At 30.5% G+C, this 17,163-nt stretch overlaps 1 protein-coding gene, 1 long non-coding RNA gene and 1 other non-coding gene across 3 annotated transcripts; 1 reads left to right on the top strand and 2 right to left on the bottom strand.

Annotated features, from left to right (window-relative positions):
• Positions 1-6,943: 6,943 nt before the first annotated feature.
• Positions 6,944-9,315, bottom strand: LOC100800375 (uncharacterized). Its single transcript, XR_137414.4, has 2 exons — positions 9,149-9,315; positions 6,944-7,246 (listed from the first exon to the last, which is right to left on the bottom strand). It is a non-coding gene; the product is annotated as an uncharacterized lncRNA (long non-coding RNA).
• On the bottom strand, positions 8,672-8,790 carry MIR162C (microRNA MIR162c). The gene has a single exon (NR_048875.1). It is a non-coding gene; the product is annotated as a microRNA MIR162c (primary transcript).
• A 3,583-nt stretch (positions 9,316-12,898) lies between the features above and the next one.
• LOC102668422 (uncharacterized) lies at positions 12,899-13,966 on the top strand. The gene has a single exon (XM_006600730.4). It carries the CDS (start codon positions 13,463-13,465, stop codon positions 13,847-13,849), a length of 387 nt encoding a protein of 128 aa, XP_006600793.1. The 5' UTR covers positions 12,899-13,462; the 3' UTR covers positions 13,850-13,966.
• The last annotated feature ends 3,197 nt before the right edge of the window (positions 13,967-17,163 follow it).

Below are 17,163 nucleotides of genomic sequence, written 5' to 3'. Positions count from 1 at the left end.
TGTATAAGGAGAATTTTTCAAAAACTATTTTTTCCTCCAAATTCAGTTCATGTTCTTTCATGGTATCATCCCTACACATGAGCCTTCTTCGTTCATCATCCTTCCACGTTTGTTCATCTGAAATTTGGTTTCGTTTTCGATTCTTCTTGTTTTTCTTGATTGATCATGGCTGTTAACAATTAGCATTCAACTTCTGATCACCTTGTCAATCCTGCCAATCCATATTTTCTTCATCCTGGAGAAAATCCTGTGGTTGTTCTTATTTCGCCACCACTAACAGAAAGCAATTTTCGTCAATGGGAATGTGATATGGTTGTGGTGCTTGAATACAAGAACAAAGAGCATTTTATTTTTGGCACACTTCCTTGTCCTTCACCGACAGATCCAATGCATAAAGCTTGGCGGCGTTGCAATCGCATGGTGATGTCATGGCTCACTCGTTCCATGAGTCCTGCTATCAAGCAATTGGTGATGTGGATGGATTCAGCTTTTGAAATCTGGAAAGATCTCAAAGATCAATCTTCGCATTCAGATAAGTTTCACATTGTTGATCTTCAAGATCAAATCCAAAATTGTAAGCAAGTTAACTCAAGCATTTCTGAGTAATATACTCGTCTAAAGATTTTGTGGAAAGAACTAGAATTGTATAGATGTTTTTTGTTGTGTACATGTTCTAGTCCTTGTTCTTGTGGGCTCATTTCTAAACTTAAGAAAGAATGTGAAGATGACTGTGTGATCCATTTTTGCGTGGCCTCAATGATGTGTATGCACCTGTCAGATCTCAAGTCATGCTTATGGAACCTATGCCTTCCTTGGTTAAAACTTTTTCTCTTGTGCTTCAGCATGAAAGAGAGTTTGTTGGTGATTTTACTTCACAATCACCTAAGAATATTGTTGCTTTTTCCTCAGTCAATGACAATACCAATGTCACCTCCTCCAATAAAAGTTTTTCCAATAATCACAAGGTTCCTAGTAATTCTGGTAAAGGACCTAAAGGCAATAAGCTTTGTACTCATTGTGGAAAAACTAACCATATTGTTGAAACATGTTTTTTCAATCATGGGTTTCCTGTTGGATATAGGAATCGTGGTAAAGGAGGCTCTTCGAACTTCAAGTCTTCTGCTAGCTTGGCTGAAGTAAATTCTGATATAACTTCACAAACTGTTGCTTTGGAGGATAATTCAACTCGAGATCAGTTTCATTTGTCCAAAGACCAATACAATGTCATCATAGCTCTTCTTCAACAGACCAAGGGTTCTTCTACTTCTATTAATCACATTCAGCATTTTGTGGTTAATCAATCAAGTTTGACCCTTCTCTTTGGATTCTTGATAGTGGTGTCATAGATCACATATGTCCTAATAAATTTTCCTTTTCTTTTCTTAAGAAAATCAAACCTATTCATGTTAGACTTCCTAACAATAGTTTTGTTACTGCTTTCTATGCTGGTGATATTCACTTAAGTGATTTGCTTTTGAAGAATGTTCTGTATATTTCCAATTTTTCTGTTCACTTAGTTTCCATTTCTAAACTTCTTCATACCATTGATTGCTTAGTTCTTTTTCGTAAATCCTTTTGTCTCATTGTGCATACCTCCAACTTCAAGATGATTGGAGTAGCTAAGCAACACCATGGTCTTTTTCATCTGCAGGATTCTAGTGATTTGAAGTCTTTTTCTTTTTTTACAGATTCTTGTATTGTTTTGGACAAAAATTCTACTACAAATTCTATTATAAATGCTACTGATAGTTCCATGTTATGGCATTCTAGGCTAGGCCATACCTCAAATAAAGTTTTGCAACAGCTATGTTCTCAATACAATGAAATTTCATTAGATTCTATTAAGCCTTGTGATACTTGCCATTATGCTAAACAAAAGAAGTTGCCCTTTTCACTTAGTACTACTGTTAGTTCAAAGTTTTTTGACTTAATTCATGTTGATATTTGGGGTCTCTATTCTATTCCTTTTTTTGAAGGTCAAATATTTTTTAACTGTTGTTGATGACTTCAGTAGATTCACTTGGATCTACTTATTAAAGACTAAAGCCGAGGTTAAAACTGTTCTTCCAAATTTTATACTTTTCATTTAAAATCAGTTTTCAGTTAAATTGAAGAAATTAAGATTAGATAATGGTAGGGAATTTTTTTAACAGATTTTCTCAACTCACATGACATCTTTCATGAGACCTCTTTCCCTAAGACTCCTCAGCATAATGGTATTGCTGAGAGAAAATACAACATCTTTTAAATGTTGGTCATGCTTTGTTATTTCAATCTAAACCCCCTATTCATTTTTGGTCTTATGCTATTAGACATGTTGTCTATATTATCAACCGGTTACCATCCTCTTTTTTACTTCATAATAAAACTCCTTTTGAATTTGTTTTTGGTTTTAAACCTGATTTCTCAAACCTCAGAACTTTTGGTTGCTTGGCTTTTGCTCACACTTTGGATTCAGGTAGAACTAAGTTTGATAAAAGGGCTTCCAAGTGCATTTTCATTGGTTACAAGGTTGGTACAAAAGGTTATCTTCTCTTTAATCTTCATTCTCATTCCTTTCTTGTTCCAAGAAATGTGATTTTCTATGAGAAAGTTTTTCCTTTTGCCGTTGACAACACTGATCATGGAACTTTCAATGGTGTTTCTACTGATTTGTCTAATTTTGATTCCCTTGTTGATGTTGATATTTCTACTCAAACTTAAGATTTTCATCAACATTTATCTTATCAAAATCATGTAATAAACCCTTTGTCCATTTCTTCTATTGAATCTGTTTCTCAGAATGATAGACTTCTAATCACTGTAGGTCTTGTAAGATTTTCTACTAGACTCAAGAAACCTCTTAGTTATTTGTCTGATTACCATTATGGCAATATTTCTTCTCATTCTGCTTCTACTCATTCTACAACTCCTTATCCTTTGCAATATGTTCTTTCTTATTCTAAATGTTCTACTAATCATACTTCTTTTTGCATGTCTATATCTGCTCATCCTGAGCCTCATTCCTTCAAAGAGGCCAACAAACTTGACTGCTGGAAAGAAGCTATGATGGCAGCAACACTTGATCTTTGGTTAAACTTCCTTCAGGCAAACCTATTATGGGTTATAGATGGGTTTACAAAGTTAAGTACAAAGCATATGGTACCTTGGAAAGATATAAAGCTAGGTTGGTAGCTCAGGGTTTCACTCAAACAGAAGGGGTTGATTTCTTTGAAACTTTTTCCCCAATTGCCAAATTGACCTCTGTACGATTTCTCTTATTTGTTGTTGTTGCAAATAATTGGTTTCTTCGGCAGCTTGATATGGATAATGCCTTTTTACATGGAGACCTTCATGAGGAGGTTTACATGAAGCCTCCCCCTAGTATGCTCATTTCTGATCCTAGTCTTGTATGGAAGTTGCAGAAATCATTGTATGGCCTCAAACAAGCTAGTAGGCTATGGAATCAAAAGTTGACTTCTGCCCTTCTTCAACTTGGCTATGTTCAAAGCACTTCAGATTATTCCTTGTTTGTCAAGCAAACTCCTTCTTCCTTTACAACATTATTAGTTTATGTTGATGATGTTGTCCTTACTGGAAATAGTCTAGTTGAAATAAATGCAGTCAAACAACAACTTCATGATCAGTTACACATCAAAGATTTGGGTAATTTAAAGTTTTTCTTGGGCTTTGAGGTTGCACGATCTAAAACTGGCTTGATTTTGAATCAGAGAAAGTATTGCTTAGAAATACTTTCTGAATTTGGTCTTACTGGTTGCAAACCAACTAATTCTCCTGCCAATGCTTCTATTAGATTGAACTCTGATGAGGGAGATCTTCTAGAGGATGTCACTTCTTTCAGGAGGCTTATTAGAAGACTTTACTTAACCAATACTCGACCAAACATTGCTTTTGCTGTGCAACAAGTTAGTTAGTTTGTTTCTAAGCCAAGAACTCCTCACTTACAGGCCGCCTTAAGAATTTTAAGATATTTGAAGGGTGCTCAAGGATTAGGTCTTTTCTATCCTGTTGATAATGACCTAAAGATCTAAGCTTTCTCTGATTCTGATTGGGCTACATGTCCAGTTAGTCGCAACTCAATCACTGCCTATTATGTTTTTCTTGGTAATTATTTGATCTCTTGGAAGGCTAAGAGGCAATCAAAAGTTTCCAGGAACTCTACTAAAGATAAGTATAGAGCTCTTGCTTCTCTTCCTATGAATTACAACGGATAAAGTATTTTTGTGATGATCTTCATCTCTTCATTCCTGTTCCTTTTTGCACTTTTTCTGATAATGAATTTACAATTCAGCTTGCAAAGAATCCCTCTTTTCATAAAAGAACAAAGCACATTGAAGTGGATTGTCATTTGATCCGAATCAAGATTCATAAAGGCCTCATTCTCTTGTCTCATGTTCTCTATCATTTGTATTTCTTTTATTTTCTTTTTAGTCTTTTAGTTAATAACTAATTCTATTAGCTAGTTATTAACTTACCTTCTTAGTTAGTTAGTTATCTTCCTAATTATAACTTTGCTTGTATTTATAACAACTCTTGTAATCTTTTTTGATTGATTAATGTATAAGAAAAATTTTTCAAAAATTATTTTTTCCTCCAAATTCAATTCATGTTCTTTCATTAACTCTTTAAGATAAATTGTCTTCATATGATATCGTACTTCCTACAAAATACTATGAATTAGTGCCTGATTAATTTCAACTTTTTTGTGGATATTTATTGCTTCAGAGGTAGCTTAGCTCCAAATAACCTTGAATCTTTAATAGTATGCCTACTGTCCAAATAAAACCACTCCCGAATCGTATATTTATATTGAAAATAGGTAATGTAATAACAATATAAAGTATTCTTATTTACACTGTAATCATAAACTATTATAATATATATATATATATATATATATATATATATATATATATATATATATATATGAATGATAAGTTTAGTCTATTAAATATGATTTTGGTTCCAACAAGGTTTTTTTTATTTAGTCTTTTAAAGTTTTTTTTAGTTCTTTAATTTTTTTATTTCCTATTGTCAAGTAAGAATATTAAAGCATATTTTTTTATAAATTATATTTTTAAATTTTTATCTGAAAATACAGTTCACACAAAAAAAACACATGATTCTCATGTCAAATTTCTTGATGACATTGACAAGTTAATAAATTAGTACTGTTACTTATATAATCATTTAATGTTATTATTTGACAACAAAGATTAAAATAAAAAATAATTAAAGAAATAAAATGAAAACCTTCTCTATACTATAGGGACATATAAATTGAAATGACAAAAAAATGTTAAATTATAAACAAGTTAGTTGTACAAAATCACACAAATAAAACAACTAAAATATGATTTGGTTGCTTATTTTTCATTCTAACCACCTATATATGATTATTGGTGTTCTAATTGGTCAAACCACTATTTTATTTTATCATTTTTTTCGTAACAAATAGCATCACTGTTGAAATTCTTGAGTTATGGCGGTTTATCTATGGAGAAAACACTCCAATTTGTTCCATCATAATTACAGATCCACTAGAATAACAAGGATAAAAATGGCATAATGCTGCATAAACTTATAAATCATAATCATCACTCTTCAATAAACACGTATTTGAACATTCTGATATTTGTTTTTTTCGGTTGGTGGACAAGATAGGCATAAATTAGCTGAACGCATTTCGGTCCAAATGGCATTCATTTTACCTTTTTGTGCATTATCTTGATTCCCACTAAACTTATTACAAAAGACATAAATAGAGTAAGTTGTTTATTAAACTTATTTACATAATGAATCTATTAAAAAAATTTATTTCGGTACCACTGCATATAAGTTGCAACTTTCGTCATTGTCACCATTTTATAAATGACAAAAGGCCGTTGTCATGGAATTTGGCATCTTGTAATGGCCATTTTCTTTGGTAGCAGCCACTGCAATCGCAAACCCTCTTCTTAAAAAATAAATCCTTGTTGTTTTCATCCTCATAATGATCACTAGCTTCGACTTATTGCCCCAACATAGCAGACACGATTAGCATGCGCCAAGTCATGGCCATCATTATATATATGTCAAGGCCTAAGCCACCACTGTCTCGTTAATAATCAATAAATTATACGTAAAACAAAAGCCTAGAAATCACTCGGCATACAGCCTGGCATGCATAATATGAAAATTTAAAATTTAAGTGTCGTTATTTTATAATATAAAAAATTAACAAAGGGCCTCAAAGAAATCTAACTTTTTTTATTTCGTCAACAGAAGTTGCAACCCGATTTTAACGATCTTTAAATCTCTCGTAATCTCTTGGAAGTGAGACTTCGTTAATCATGAATTGTTACAATCATCCCGTCACTTTAAAATTTGTTACACTATAACATTTATTTCTTACTTTTGGCTTAAATATAAATATAAAAGAAAACTTGTATATTTTTAATTGGTGTTTGGAATTTAATTTTAATCCAGATCTAACAGAATTATATATTTTTTATCTGAACCTTGAGGTAATTGACTATTTTCTAGCTACAAGCAGGAGGATTAACAAGCACCTAGATATCTTCAATCTTCATAGAGAGCCTTTAATATTTGTGCAATGTTACCACTAGATATTTCCATAAATAATACATACCAATTCGAGTTACTGTTAGATGGCAAATATTAATAACCAACCCTTTTTATTTTTTGCCAAAGCAAAAGTTAACCGTTATTGTTGACAAACAATAGAGGTCACTCAGCAAAAACAAAAAAACAAAAAAAAAAAAACTAGAGGTCAATATTTTTTGTTACTTTGTAGCACTACTTTTACAGGATTGAAACGTAACACGATTCCACTATTAAGCGTCGGGGGAACAGAGTCGCTAGCGAGAAGTGAATATGAATATAGAATGCTAAATCGAGCATGAGAAAATTGTGAATCAGGGAATACGAACAAGGGATGAAATGTCAGAATATCCTTGGATTGATGACGCTTCCCTACATTATTACCCTACTTACTCAATATGTACATACCGTTCCTAGAATCAAACTTTGTGCTCCGAATAATACCCAAATTGCCTTATCCGATTCTGCTTTACTTCGATTTCATTCAACAAATACACAGGAAATTTTGATACCAGATTCCCCTTAAACATCAGCTAGATGATTCTCTTGCAAGTTGGACTCCCTTTTATTGACTTTCATGCAGCCAAGACCTACATACAGTACAACTAGGTGGAGTGCAGTGTGTTGCCTACCTCTTGGAAACCTACATTCCAAATATACCTTTTCAGGAAAGAAACAAGCAAAGACCTTTAGACCACATGGTGAAGAAAATGACATATTTAGAGTAAGGCACTCCCTTGAGCTTCTTCAAAAAGCTCCAAGTAATAAAGATTCTAACCAATTTCTAAAATGAATATAGACATTTCTTCGGTTTGGTTACATTGTAAACATGTGAAAGCAAAGGTTTGTCTCTTCTTATGTGTAGAGACATACTTTAGAAAATAAAGTACAATAATAGCCATTGATTTCAAAATCAACAGTGGTAATTGTGATCACATCAATTGATTTTCAAATTAACTGTTATTATTGCTATTTATTCTCTAAAATGCAGAGATGATGCATTTTAGAGAAGTCCATTCCATAAAACAACTAGTAACTGGAGCATTGGAATAAACCGGAAAGGAGAGTGCATATCCATTTTAAGTTTCTGATTCACAAACTCCAACCAACCAAAACAGAAGTTTTTTCAATTACTGACTGTGAAAACAAATGAGTCACAGTTTATCACCATAAATTATGCTATGCACACTAAGGACGGAAGTTTCATAAGTATAATTGAATCCACTCTTCAATTGTAATAATACCACTAAAAGGATGTATAATCACAAGGAAAAGTTATATCACTTCTTCACAAAGACAAAATGAAAAACATGCGATCAAACATATTAGCCCAATGACTTGTGAACAGGAAGACCTCACCGACAGGCAAGAATGTCATTACTTAACACAGCAGAAGTTTTAAGCCATGGGAAGCATTCATATAAGGGATAAATAGGTTGGTTTAGGGAGAAAAAAAGGAACATAAGAACATAACCATAAAAGAATAATCTGCAACTGCAAGGAAAGGACACTACAATCTCACTAAGACTAGTTTAGTTCTTGTTAGGAAATGGACTATTTTTAGAAAATACTTACTTTTTAAAAGCTTTCTAAAAAAGTTGAAAAAAAAGAGATTATTCATTCAAAATAAATTTAATCAAACAAGCAATTACTTCAGAGTTCAAACTAGTTAATTAACGCCCAAGGAAAGAATACTGAAATGGAAAAATTAACAGAGTATTCCTCAAAATTTAGCAGCAACAAACAATAATGCAAGCAGATATTAGATTTATTTTCTCCCTCCTTTCATAGCAAAATCAACACAAATCGGAACATTAGCAGCTGTAACACTATAGGCATTATCTCGGAAGAAAGCGCAAACGAAGTAATATAAAATTATTTCAAACCACACCAGAGGCATCTAGATTTAATAACTCGCTACCAAGAAGAAGAAGAAAAATACTTTTAAGAGAAATGCTGATACAGAGAATTCGTCAACGCTAACTAATTTTTCCATATGAAAGCAAGAGGAAGAATAAAAACAGTGTTATTATTTAGAAGAAAGAGAAAAAGAAATTGCTGGTAAAGAGAGGCAAAGTGAGCGCTGGATGCAGAGGTTTATCGACCGATTCTTGCTTTGTGTTCTTCCACAACCAAATTCAGGAAGAGATCGATGAACCGCTGCCTCCAGTGACTTCACCTCATCTCCATACACCTCCAAAAAAAAAAAAACAATATCCGCAAAATAACAAAAATCAAAACAACCAACACCGCTCTGTAGTTTTTCTTTTTCATTTTTTTCTTCTTTTTTTGTGTTTTTGGATTAAAAAAAATTGACACGCAAAGACGGTAGCTAAAAACAGCAAATACGATCCGTGATGTGGAAAACATAGATCTGAACATAAAGAGAAAGGTAGAGGCAGTTTCTCTTCCATCACAATCCACGCACACACAAACGGGCGAAAAATATGAGTAATATGAAGCTAAACAATAAATAATATTAAAGAAAACAAAACAATATGATAGAGAGGGAAGAGAGAGACAAAGAGGAATATATGATATAAACCAGGAATCTGTGGAGTCACCATTGCACCATTGCGGCAAGTGTGTGAATCCCTTTCTCTCTCTCTGTTTTGAGTCACAGATCCACACTAACTTTTCTAAGGCCAATCATTCTGCATTTTTTGTTTGTTTTATCGTAGCATGAGAATTACTATTGCACCCCTGTTTTCCAAACTCAAATCTGGCCCTACTTTCGGTAATTAACGGTTTTTTTATCCGATTGAAAATATTTTTTAATTTAGTATTATTAAATTACATAAGCACCCCTAAGGTTTGTAAAATTTCTCTCAATGCTCCTAATTTTCTTTACTTGCTCTAGACTAACTCTTTTAGTGTTTTAAAAAAAATACGCTCTAACACTCTTTATACATTACATTAATGATTAACCCCATTAATTATTTTAAAATATTACACCATATATCTATAACTATTATAAAAGGAATAACTATTTGGTATCATCTTTTCTTCTAAACATTTTTATCTTTAATTATTATAAATTACTGTAACATTTTATTTTAATTCTCAACAACAATTATATCTTTTAAAATAAATTACACCGACTATATATATATATATAACTTTCAAGTCCATGTACGAAGTACCTTTTTTGCACTATTCTCTATAAATAAAATCATTATAAACGTTAATAAAATAGGAGACTTATGTGCAAATAAAAAATAATAGAAATATATGTAATTATTAAATAAAATTAAACATTATTTCTTAAAATCAAGATGTGTATTTCCTTTAAAAAAAATCAAGATATGTATCTCAATTCTCAAAGTTGTATTTAACTGGAATTTTAACTCATACAAGAGTAACTTCCATGTTTTATTAATATTTGTAAGAAAACAAAAATATATATAAAAAATAATGTACTTAAATTTAGAATAGAAGTATTAAAAATGTAAAAATATTTTTTAATTATTAATTATTTAATTATTATAATTTAAAGTAAAATAAAAATTTCATATGAATATACGATAAGTATTATTATTTGAGTCGAGTTGTGTGAAATCATTCAAGAAAATAAACTTTTCTCAATATTTTTTTTTATTTCACTGAATCCAAAATTTAAATATAAATAAATGGAACTAATTGTAGTAATGTATAACTTTATTTGAAAAGTCTTAGCTTTTTTTATGGAAGTTAATAAAAAGTTCACAATTCTAAAAAATAAATTCAAAATTATCAAATAAAGAGACTTATTAAATGAACATTAATTCTTGTTTTTATGAAAATAAAAATTAAAAAAAAATATATTTGGAGGTCATGTTTAAATGATCAAGATTAAAAAATAAAGTAATATATATATATATATATATATATATATATATATATATATATATATATATATATATATATATCCTGTCATGATTAACACAAGTTTAAAGGTTAGAGTTAGTACTTTTTAAATCAATTTCTCTATAAATACTTATATGGATTTTTAAAAAAATTGAAAAAATTCATAAGCCAAAAATAATTTATGCATAAATTAATTTATAGAAATCCTCTTGAAACTAGATTATCCAAAAAAATCATTTTGATAATACTAAACATAGTTAGAGTTGGATTCAACATGTGGAAAAAAAACTCAAATTTGTATCCGACGGTTGTAACTCACTTCAAGTCTTCTTTTTCAATCCAACAAACTGTCCGTCTCATTCAATTTTCAACCCTAATTGTTGCTAACTTCCATCTAAACAATTTTGTAAAGCATGACAGTCTTGGCCCTTTATGGTTAAACCAAAAGATCCAAAGCAGCTTGATGGATAAAAAAAAATAAACAGGACACTTGTCAATTGTCACACAGTTGGAGGCTTGGAGCTTGAAAAAAATTTAATGGATCAAATGAGATGACCATATGGGTATCTCTTTCATTCATCAAATAATGGAGTATTTTATTTGAGGATTAAATTGTCTTCATTGATAAAGGCAAAGAACCCAAGCATTAATTATAAAAACTTCTTTTCATTTAAAACTCTTAGGCTAAATTCCATAAACTTACAAAACACGCATGCTAGTGTAAATTTAACCATTTCTACACGTAGAAAATTTCTTGCAGTTAGGCTGTGCTGGGTTGAAAAGACAGAAATAAGTTACCAAAAGATGGGAATGAATTGATTCTATTTGGCTCTTACGATTTTAGTGAGATTAAAGTTATAAAATTTTCCCTTTCTAATTACAGTAAAATTGATTTTTTCCCAATTTTTATTTTATTTTTTAGGCCAAAAAATTGATTTTCTTTGACCCAAAAAATACTATTAATTACTTATTTTTCTTAAACCAAATAACACAATATATTATTTTATTTTTTCCTTTTCAAATTATCTCTCGTTTATTTCTACCTATCATATTTCTTTCATTTAAATCAAACACACAACTACATGTAGCACATGTGACACAGCCCACACACGAGAATTACGTGGCATCTTGCTCCATCTTGACGTCTTGTTGGTCAAGGAATATGATAATGACATGAATGTTAAAAACCAATTTTGCCGTTTTAAATTATTAGATTAATTTGAAGAAAACCCAATCAAATAATTAAGTAATATATAATTGAAAAAAAACGTATTTTTGTTTCAATTTCTTTTTTACAATTCAACTGATCTAGCTAAATCGAATTGCATCTCCTTGTAATACTTACTATTCTCTTCCTATAATTTTATTTTTTGTACTTCTCTTATATATAATCATTATGGGAACAGAAAATAAAGTCTATTCAATTATCATATGCAAACTTTCCTAAATAAAATATAATGTATAAACATTAATTGTACAAACTTACATTTCCAAAAAAATAAAAATAAACATAATTTTTTAGCACATGCTATATTATTTGTAGAAATCAAATAATATATAATCGAATACGTAAATTAACTAATGCCAAATTATTTCAATTCTACTACTTCATAATAGTCAACCTGAGTTAAATACGACTATCTCCTGTAGAGGACATGCACTTATTATTTGTTTTAAAAGAGGAATAAAAGACATCAATTAAGTGTAAACATTAACCAGTACAAATAAGATTTACCTACACCAGAAAGCACAGAGCATAAAGCCCAGCTATCGGATTAACCTTTTTTTAGTATATTTCAAGATTTTTTTATTTTGACTAATATTATATGATTTAGATGTGATAATTGGTACTTTAAACTAATATTATATTATAATTATTATGTACTTTTGAATTTTGAATATTAATTATAGATTTTAAAAATAAAAATATAAAACCAAATTATACAATAATCTTATTCAAACCGTTGACCATTTGATTGTGTTGGATCAATCGTGCCATTTGCACTTGATTTAAACTTAATAAATTATTTTTAGGATTTGATTGCATTAATTTTTATCTTAAAATTTAGGTTTAAATATATTTTTTGTCTTTGTAATTTAGCATTTTTTATTTTTAAAAAAAATCATTTTAATCATTACAAAATATGTTTGTTTTATTTTTTACCTTTAAAGAGTTGTAGATAACATTTTAAAAAATAAAATAAAATATTGAAATATACAAAAATAAATTACAAAAATTAAAACAAAACAAACACATTTTACCAGAATTAAAATGATTTTTTTACAAAAATAAAAAATTAATAAATTACAAAAACGAAAAAAAATATTTAAACCTAAAATTTATTAAAATTAAACCACCTGCCGTCACCCCACACACACACACACATATATATATATGAGGTTATATGTTAAGCTATGAGACTTTGTCACATAATGAATCAGTCTTTTAAGTTAAGTTTTTCCCTTTTATTAAGTCCTAACATCATCAACACGAGCAAAAAACAGGACAACTTCAAAGTACTCCATGCAGTCAACATCTATTTGGTGAATGAAATATTAAAAGCATAAAGAAAAAAAGATCACATCTTACATTCACATGCAGTGACGTGGGTATGGCTCACTTGGAAGTTTGAAGTCTTAACCGAGACGTATCGAGGCCCCTTTGTTTATGATAAAATGAAAGCCCTACTTTTCGCCTTTGGCCTAAGCCAGGGAACAATGCACAATGAAGGAAAGGAAGACATGCATGCATGTAAATCATCTGCAAAAGTGGAAAGTAAACCAGATAATAATAAAAAAATCAAAAGGAGTCTATGCTTCCTTTTTCCCTTTCCACGTTTGCTTTCCACTCATTTCAAGTTTTCTCACCCCGCTAAGGAAGCTAAACAACTTTCTTATATTTAACTAATCATCACTTCCCTTTATACACATATATATTTATACTCACCTCTTACATCGATATATACACTTAACAATTAGCATAGCTAGATTACTTCATTAATGCTAATTAACCATGGCAACACCAGCATTGTCTTCAATTGTAGAACCAGAGCAGCAACACGCAGAACCAGAAGCTGTTGCTGTTCCAAGCACTAGTGCATGGAAATCTTCAGGATCCGTGGGTCCATTCTTTGCCGTCATTACCGTGCTTATAATTCTGTCTGTTCTTTCGTGCTATTTGGGTCGCAAGTGGAACCGAAGGCCGAAAACCCCGTTGGAGAGTATCAGAGGAAGGGGCTTTTTTGGGTGGCTAAAGCGCGTGTTTAGAGAACGTATTGGCAAAGATATTGAAGTTGGAGGCGTTGGGGCGAAGGTGATGGTTTGTGATGACCATGAGGAAATTGATCATTGTAAGGTCAAAGATGGTGAGGTTGCTCAACAAAACACAACACAAGTTTGATTATATGTACGTGTTACTACTTGTGGGAATTGAACCTGTGTAATTCGTCCACGTTGCCGAAAATTTAATTAGATTTCACCATTTATCTATATAAATGCATGTGTGTTATATTCATCATATGATGTGCAGTTTTAAGATTTTAGTTTAAATTATTATTCTTTCTTTCCAAAATTCTTAAATTACACAGACAAAACAAATCAATAAATAACAATTAATCTTACAAATTTATTATAGGTACACCTTTAATATTATAAGAGGTATAATTTAAAAACTTAATTAATGTTATATTTAAAAAATTAAAACAACAATTATTTAGGACAATTTTTTTTATACAATAAGTATAATGAAATGGAGGGAATATTTCTAAGGAATATCATTAACACTTGGGAGTTTGGTTTGAAAAACGTTGTTGTATGTTAGGTGGAGGTATTTAATTTAGATGACTCATAACTCCAATTGCATCTGTCTGTTTCTTTTATTGAAGAAGGTCTATTTCATTTAATGCCTATAAATACTTCCAATAATTAATAATGTCTTCTCTGTCTCGTAAAGGTGATGGTATATGGCTTGAGAACAAGACATAATCATCGCTTTCTTGCAATAAATAAAAATAAAAAAGGAGATGAAACTAATTAAGAATGGCAACAATTTTCTGTACATGGACACGTTGGTGATTTGCGAAAGAGCATTAATGCTAATATGCTAGTATCATATAGATATCTGTCTTTGTACATGGTGTACCTTGCCTACAATAATGAGCGTATATATATATGGGTCGGAGACAAACCCAACTGCTTTTCTCTAATTTGAATGAATGATCCATTTTTCTAACAAAGAAAAACAGAGTATGAACCTCAACCTAGCTGTAGACATCAGCTGGTAGAGAGGGTTCATCACATTGAGGATGTGTCATGAGCCGTGTCACTTTCATTCAAATATGTAGTGAAACTGTATAAGTATTCAGTATTCATTATTAATTTGGTCAACCTTGAAACGAAACTTTAAGCCTAATTAAATTAACATTTTAACTGGGAGAACGTAACACAATTACGGATTTATAACAATTAATGTGTGGCGTAAAAATTACTTTCATTTTCCTATTAATTTATTAATCTGATTCAATTTTTTAGTAAGGTGTATTCGCTTCCTTTTTACTTATAAGATCATTTTTTAAAATTTTATTTATCTTTTTTATAAGATCTTTCTTTAATTTGTATTAATTATTTTATAATGAATAGGAAGAAAATACAAGCGATAAAGAGAGCCCAATCAGAAAATTAATCTAAATGCTAGAATATTAAAATTCATATTCAAGCATATATTTTTTTTGTTTGAACAGTTATCTGTATCTAAATTTCATTTAAATTATAGGACAATCTGATATGAACTTTACTTAGCAAATTTTAATAATAAATTCATAATATACATTTACACACTTTTTCTATACCTCTCTGTTTGTGTCATATTATATTATCTATTACATATTTTACTTCGTTCTCTTATAATTCCTTTTTTACTCAACAAGTATATACACGCCTATATCATCATGATCATTTTTGTCAAGGTTGACCTTAGCACATTCATACATCCTCCAGTTTTACAACTCATTACTCATTTGAATTTTTTAATTATTCGATCCAGGGCGGTGGGAATCTCTTATATATACAAATTGTCAAAAACTACTATTTTATTTCCCTTTTTTTCTGTCTGTCCATCTTACATAAAATCATGCTTAAAAATTACTTCCCTATGTGATAAAAAAGCAAGGTTTATATTACCATGACTAACATTAATTATCACCCTTTTAAAATCGCAAAAGGATCCCAAAATGACGAGGTTACCAATTATCGTGATTAAATTATGGAGTCAAAAAAGAATGTAATACGACGACAGTGCCTAGAAGTCGCACATGAAAAGCTTTAATTTATAGCTTATCGTTATACATGAACCACCGACACGCTTTCCGTTCCCACACTATCCCATGATACTAATTAAAATAAGCCACATCTCCTCCTCTTCTCTTCTCACCATATTTGTCTTTCCCTTATTTGCATTGCAAATTCTCTTCTCACATGAAAAAAAGAATGTCTTCTCACCATATTTGTATTAGTTTTAATTTGCAGTTACACGTATCAATAGTAATTGTAAGGGGGCACATTAATTGTGCTTATACATTGAGGGTATTATTTTTGTAGTGATTATATATTAACATGTCATCAAAGCTTCAAGTTCACCAAGTTAATCAGTTAAGGGAGATTTTCGGTGGATTTGACAATGCTAGAGCTAGAAGCCCTCGGGTGACCAAGTCCTAGCCCTCTTATAGCCAACATGGACTCAAACGACAATGGCAAAGTGGAGTCTCACGGAGATGATCAAAGAGGCTGACACGGATGGGGATGGTGTAATTAGCTTCACTGAGTTTGCTACTATCATGCCTCGCTCTGATTCTGATTTCTTAGGCCTCTCGTTGTGCTTACCATATAACATATTCATTCATTTCATCCAAGTTGTACAATATTCTTGATTTTTTCTTTTGAATGAATCATATTAAATAAGGATATTTGGTTTGTACTGAATATTACTAATACTAATTACCCATAATTCCTGCCAATTTCTAGCCTTATTTTTATTTTTTAAATTATAATTAAGCTAATTATGTCAAGGTATATGCTTTGTAAAGAAATTTCTACTAAACTTTTCCATAGCATTTGGAGTGCATATCTTACCGTGTGTTTGGAATGGCTTACATATTATCAAGTCAGTTCAGAGAAAGATGTGGAAGTGAAAGAGAATGCCTTCTAAGTTTTTTTTCCAACTACTAAACGTGTTAGCAGACACGCCGAGCTTAATTCCTAAAGTCGCGTTTCTCGAACAGTTTACTTTTAGGTCATTGGCTTCGGTATTTTTCTTTGAATAATGTTATTTTATATTTTACAATATTTTTTTATCACTCTTATTTATATATATTTTTCTTCTTTTTTGTTTTTCTTTTCTTCTCGTTGAAATTATTGTTAAAATATGAAATAGGAATAAAATAACTCATACTTATTATTAAGCACATGGCACAACCAATATTATTCATATCTAATTAACGGTCTGTAATTTGAATTTTAACTACAGCATAAAAGAGGATTTTATGACTTTATTATGCATAATAATCTTACTCAACTCAAATACAAATTGTCATTCAAAAAGATGTTTAGTTTTTTTTTTAAAAATACTCTTACCTTTCAATACAAAACTTGTGGCATATATGAATTCTATCGTACAGGATGATCCATTTTACCTCTTTCTGATTAGAAATTGAAAACTAA

Source organism: Glycine max, chromosome 17 (assembly GCF_000004515.6).
Source record: "Glycine max cultivar Williams 82 chromosome 17, Glycine_max_v4.0, whole genome shotgun sequence".
Classification (NCBI taxonomy): domain Eukaryota; kingdom Viridiplantae; phylum Streptophyta; class Magnoliopsida; order Fabales; family Fabaceae; genus Glycine; species Glycine max.
This window is presented reverse-complemented; position numbering and strand designations above follow the sequence as displayed.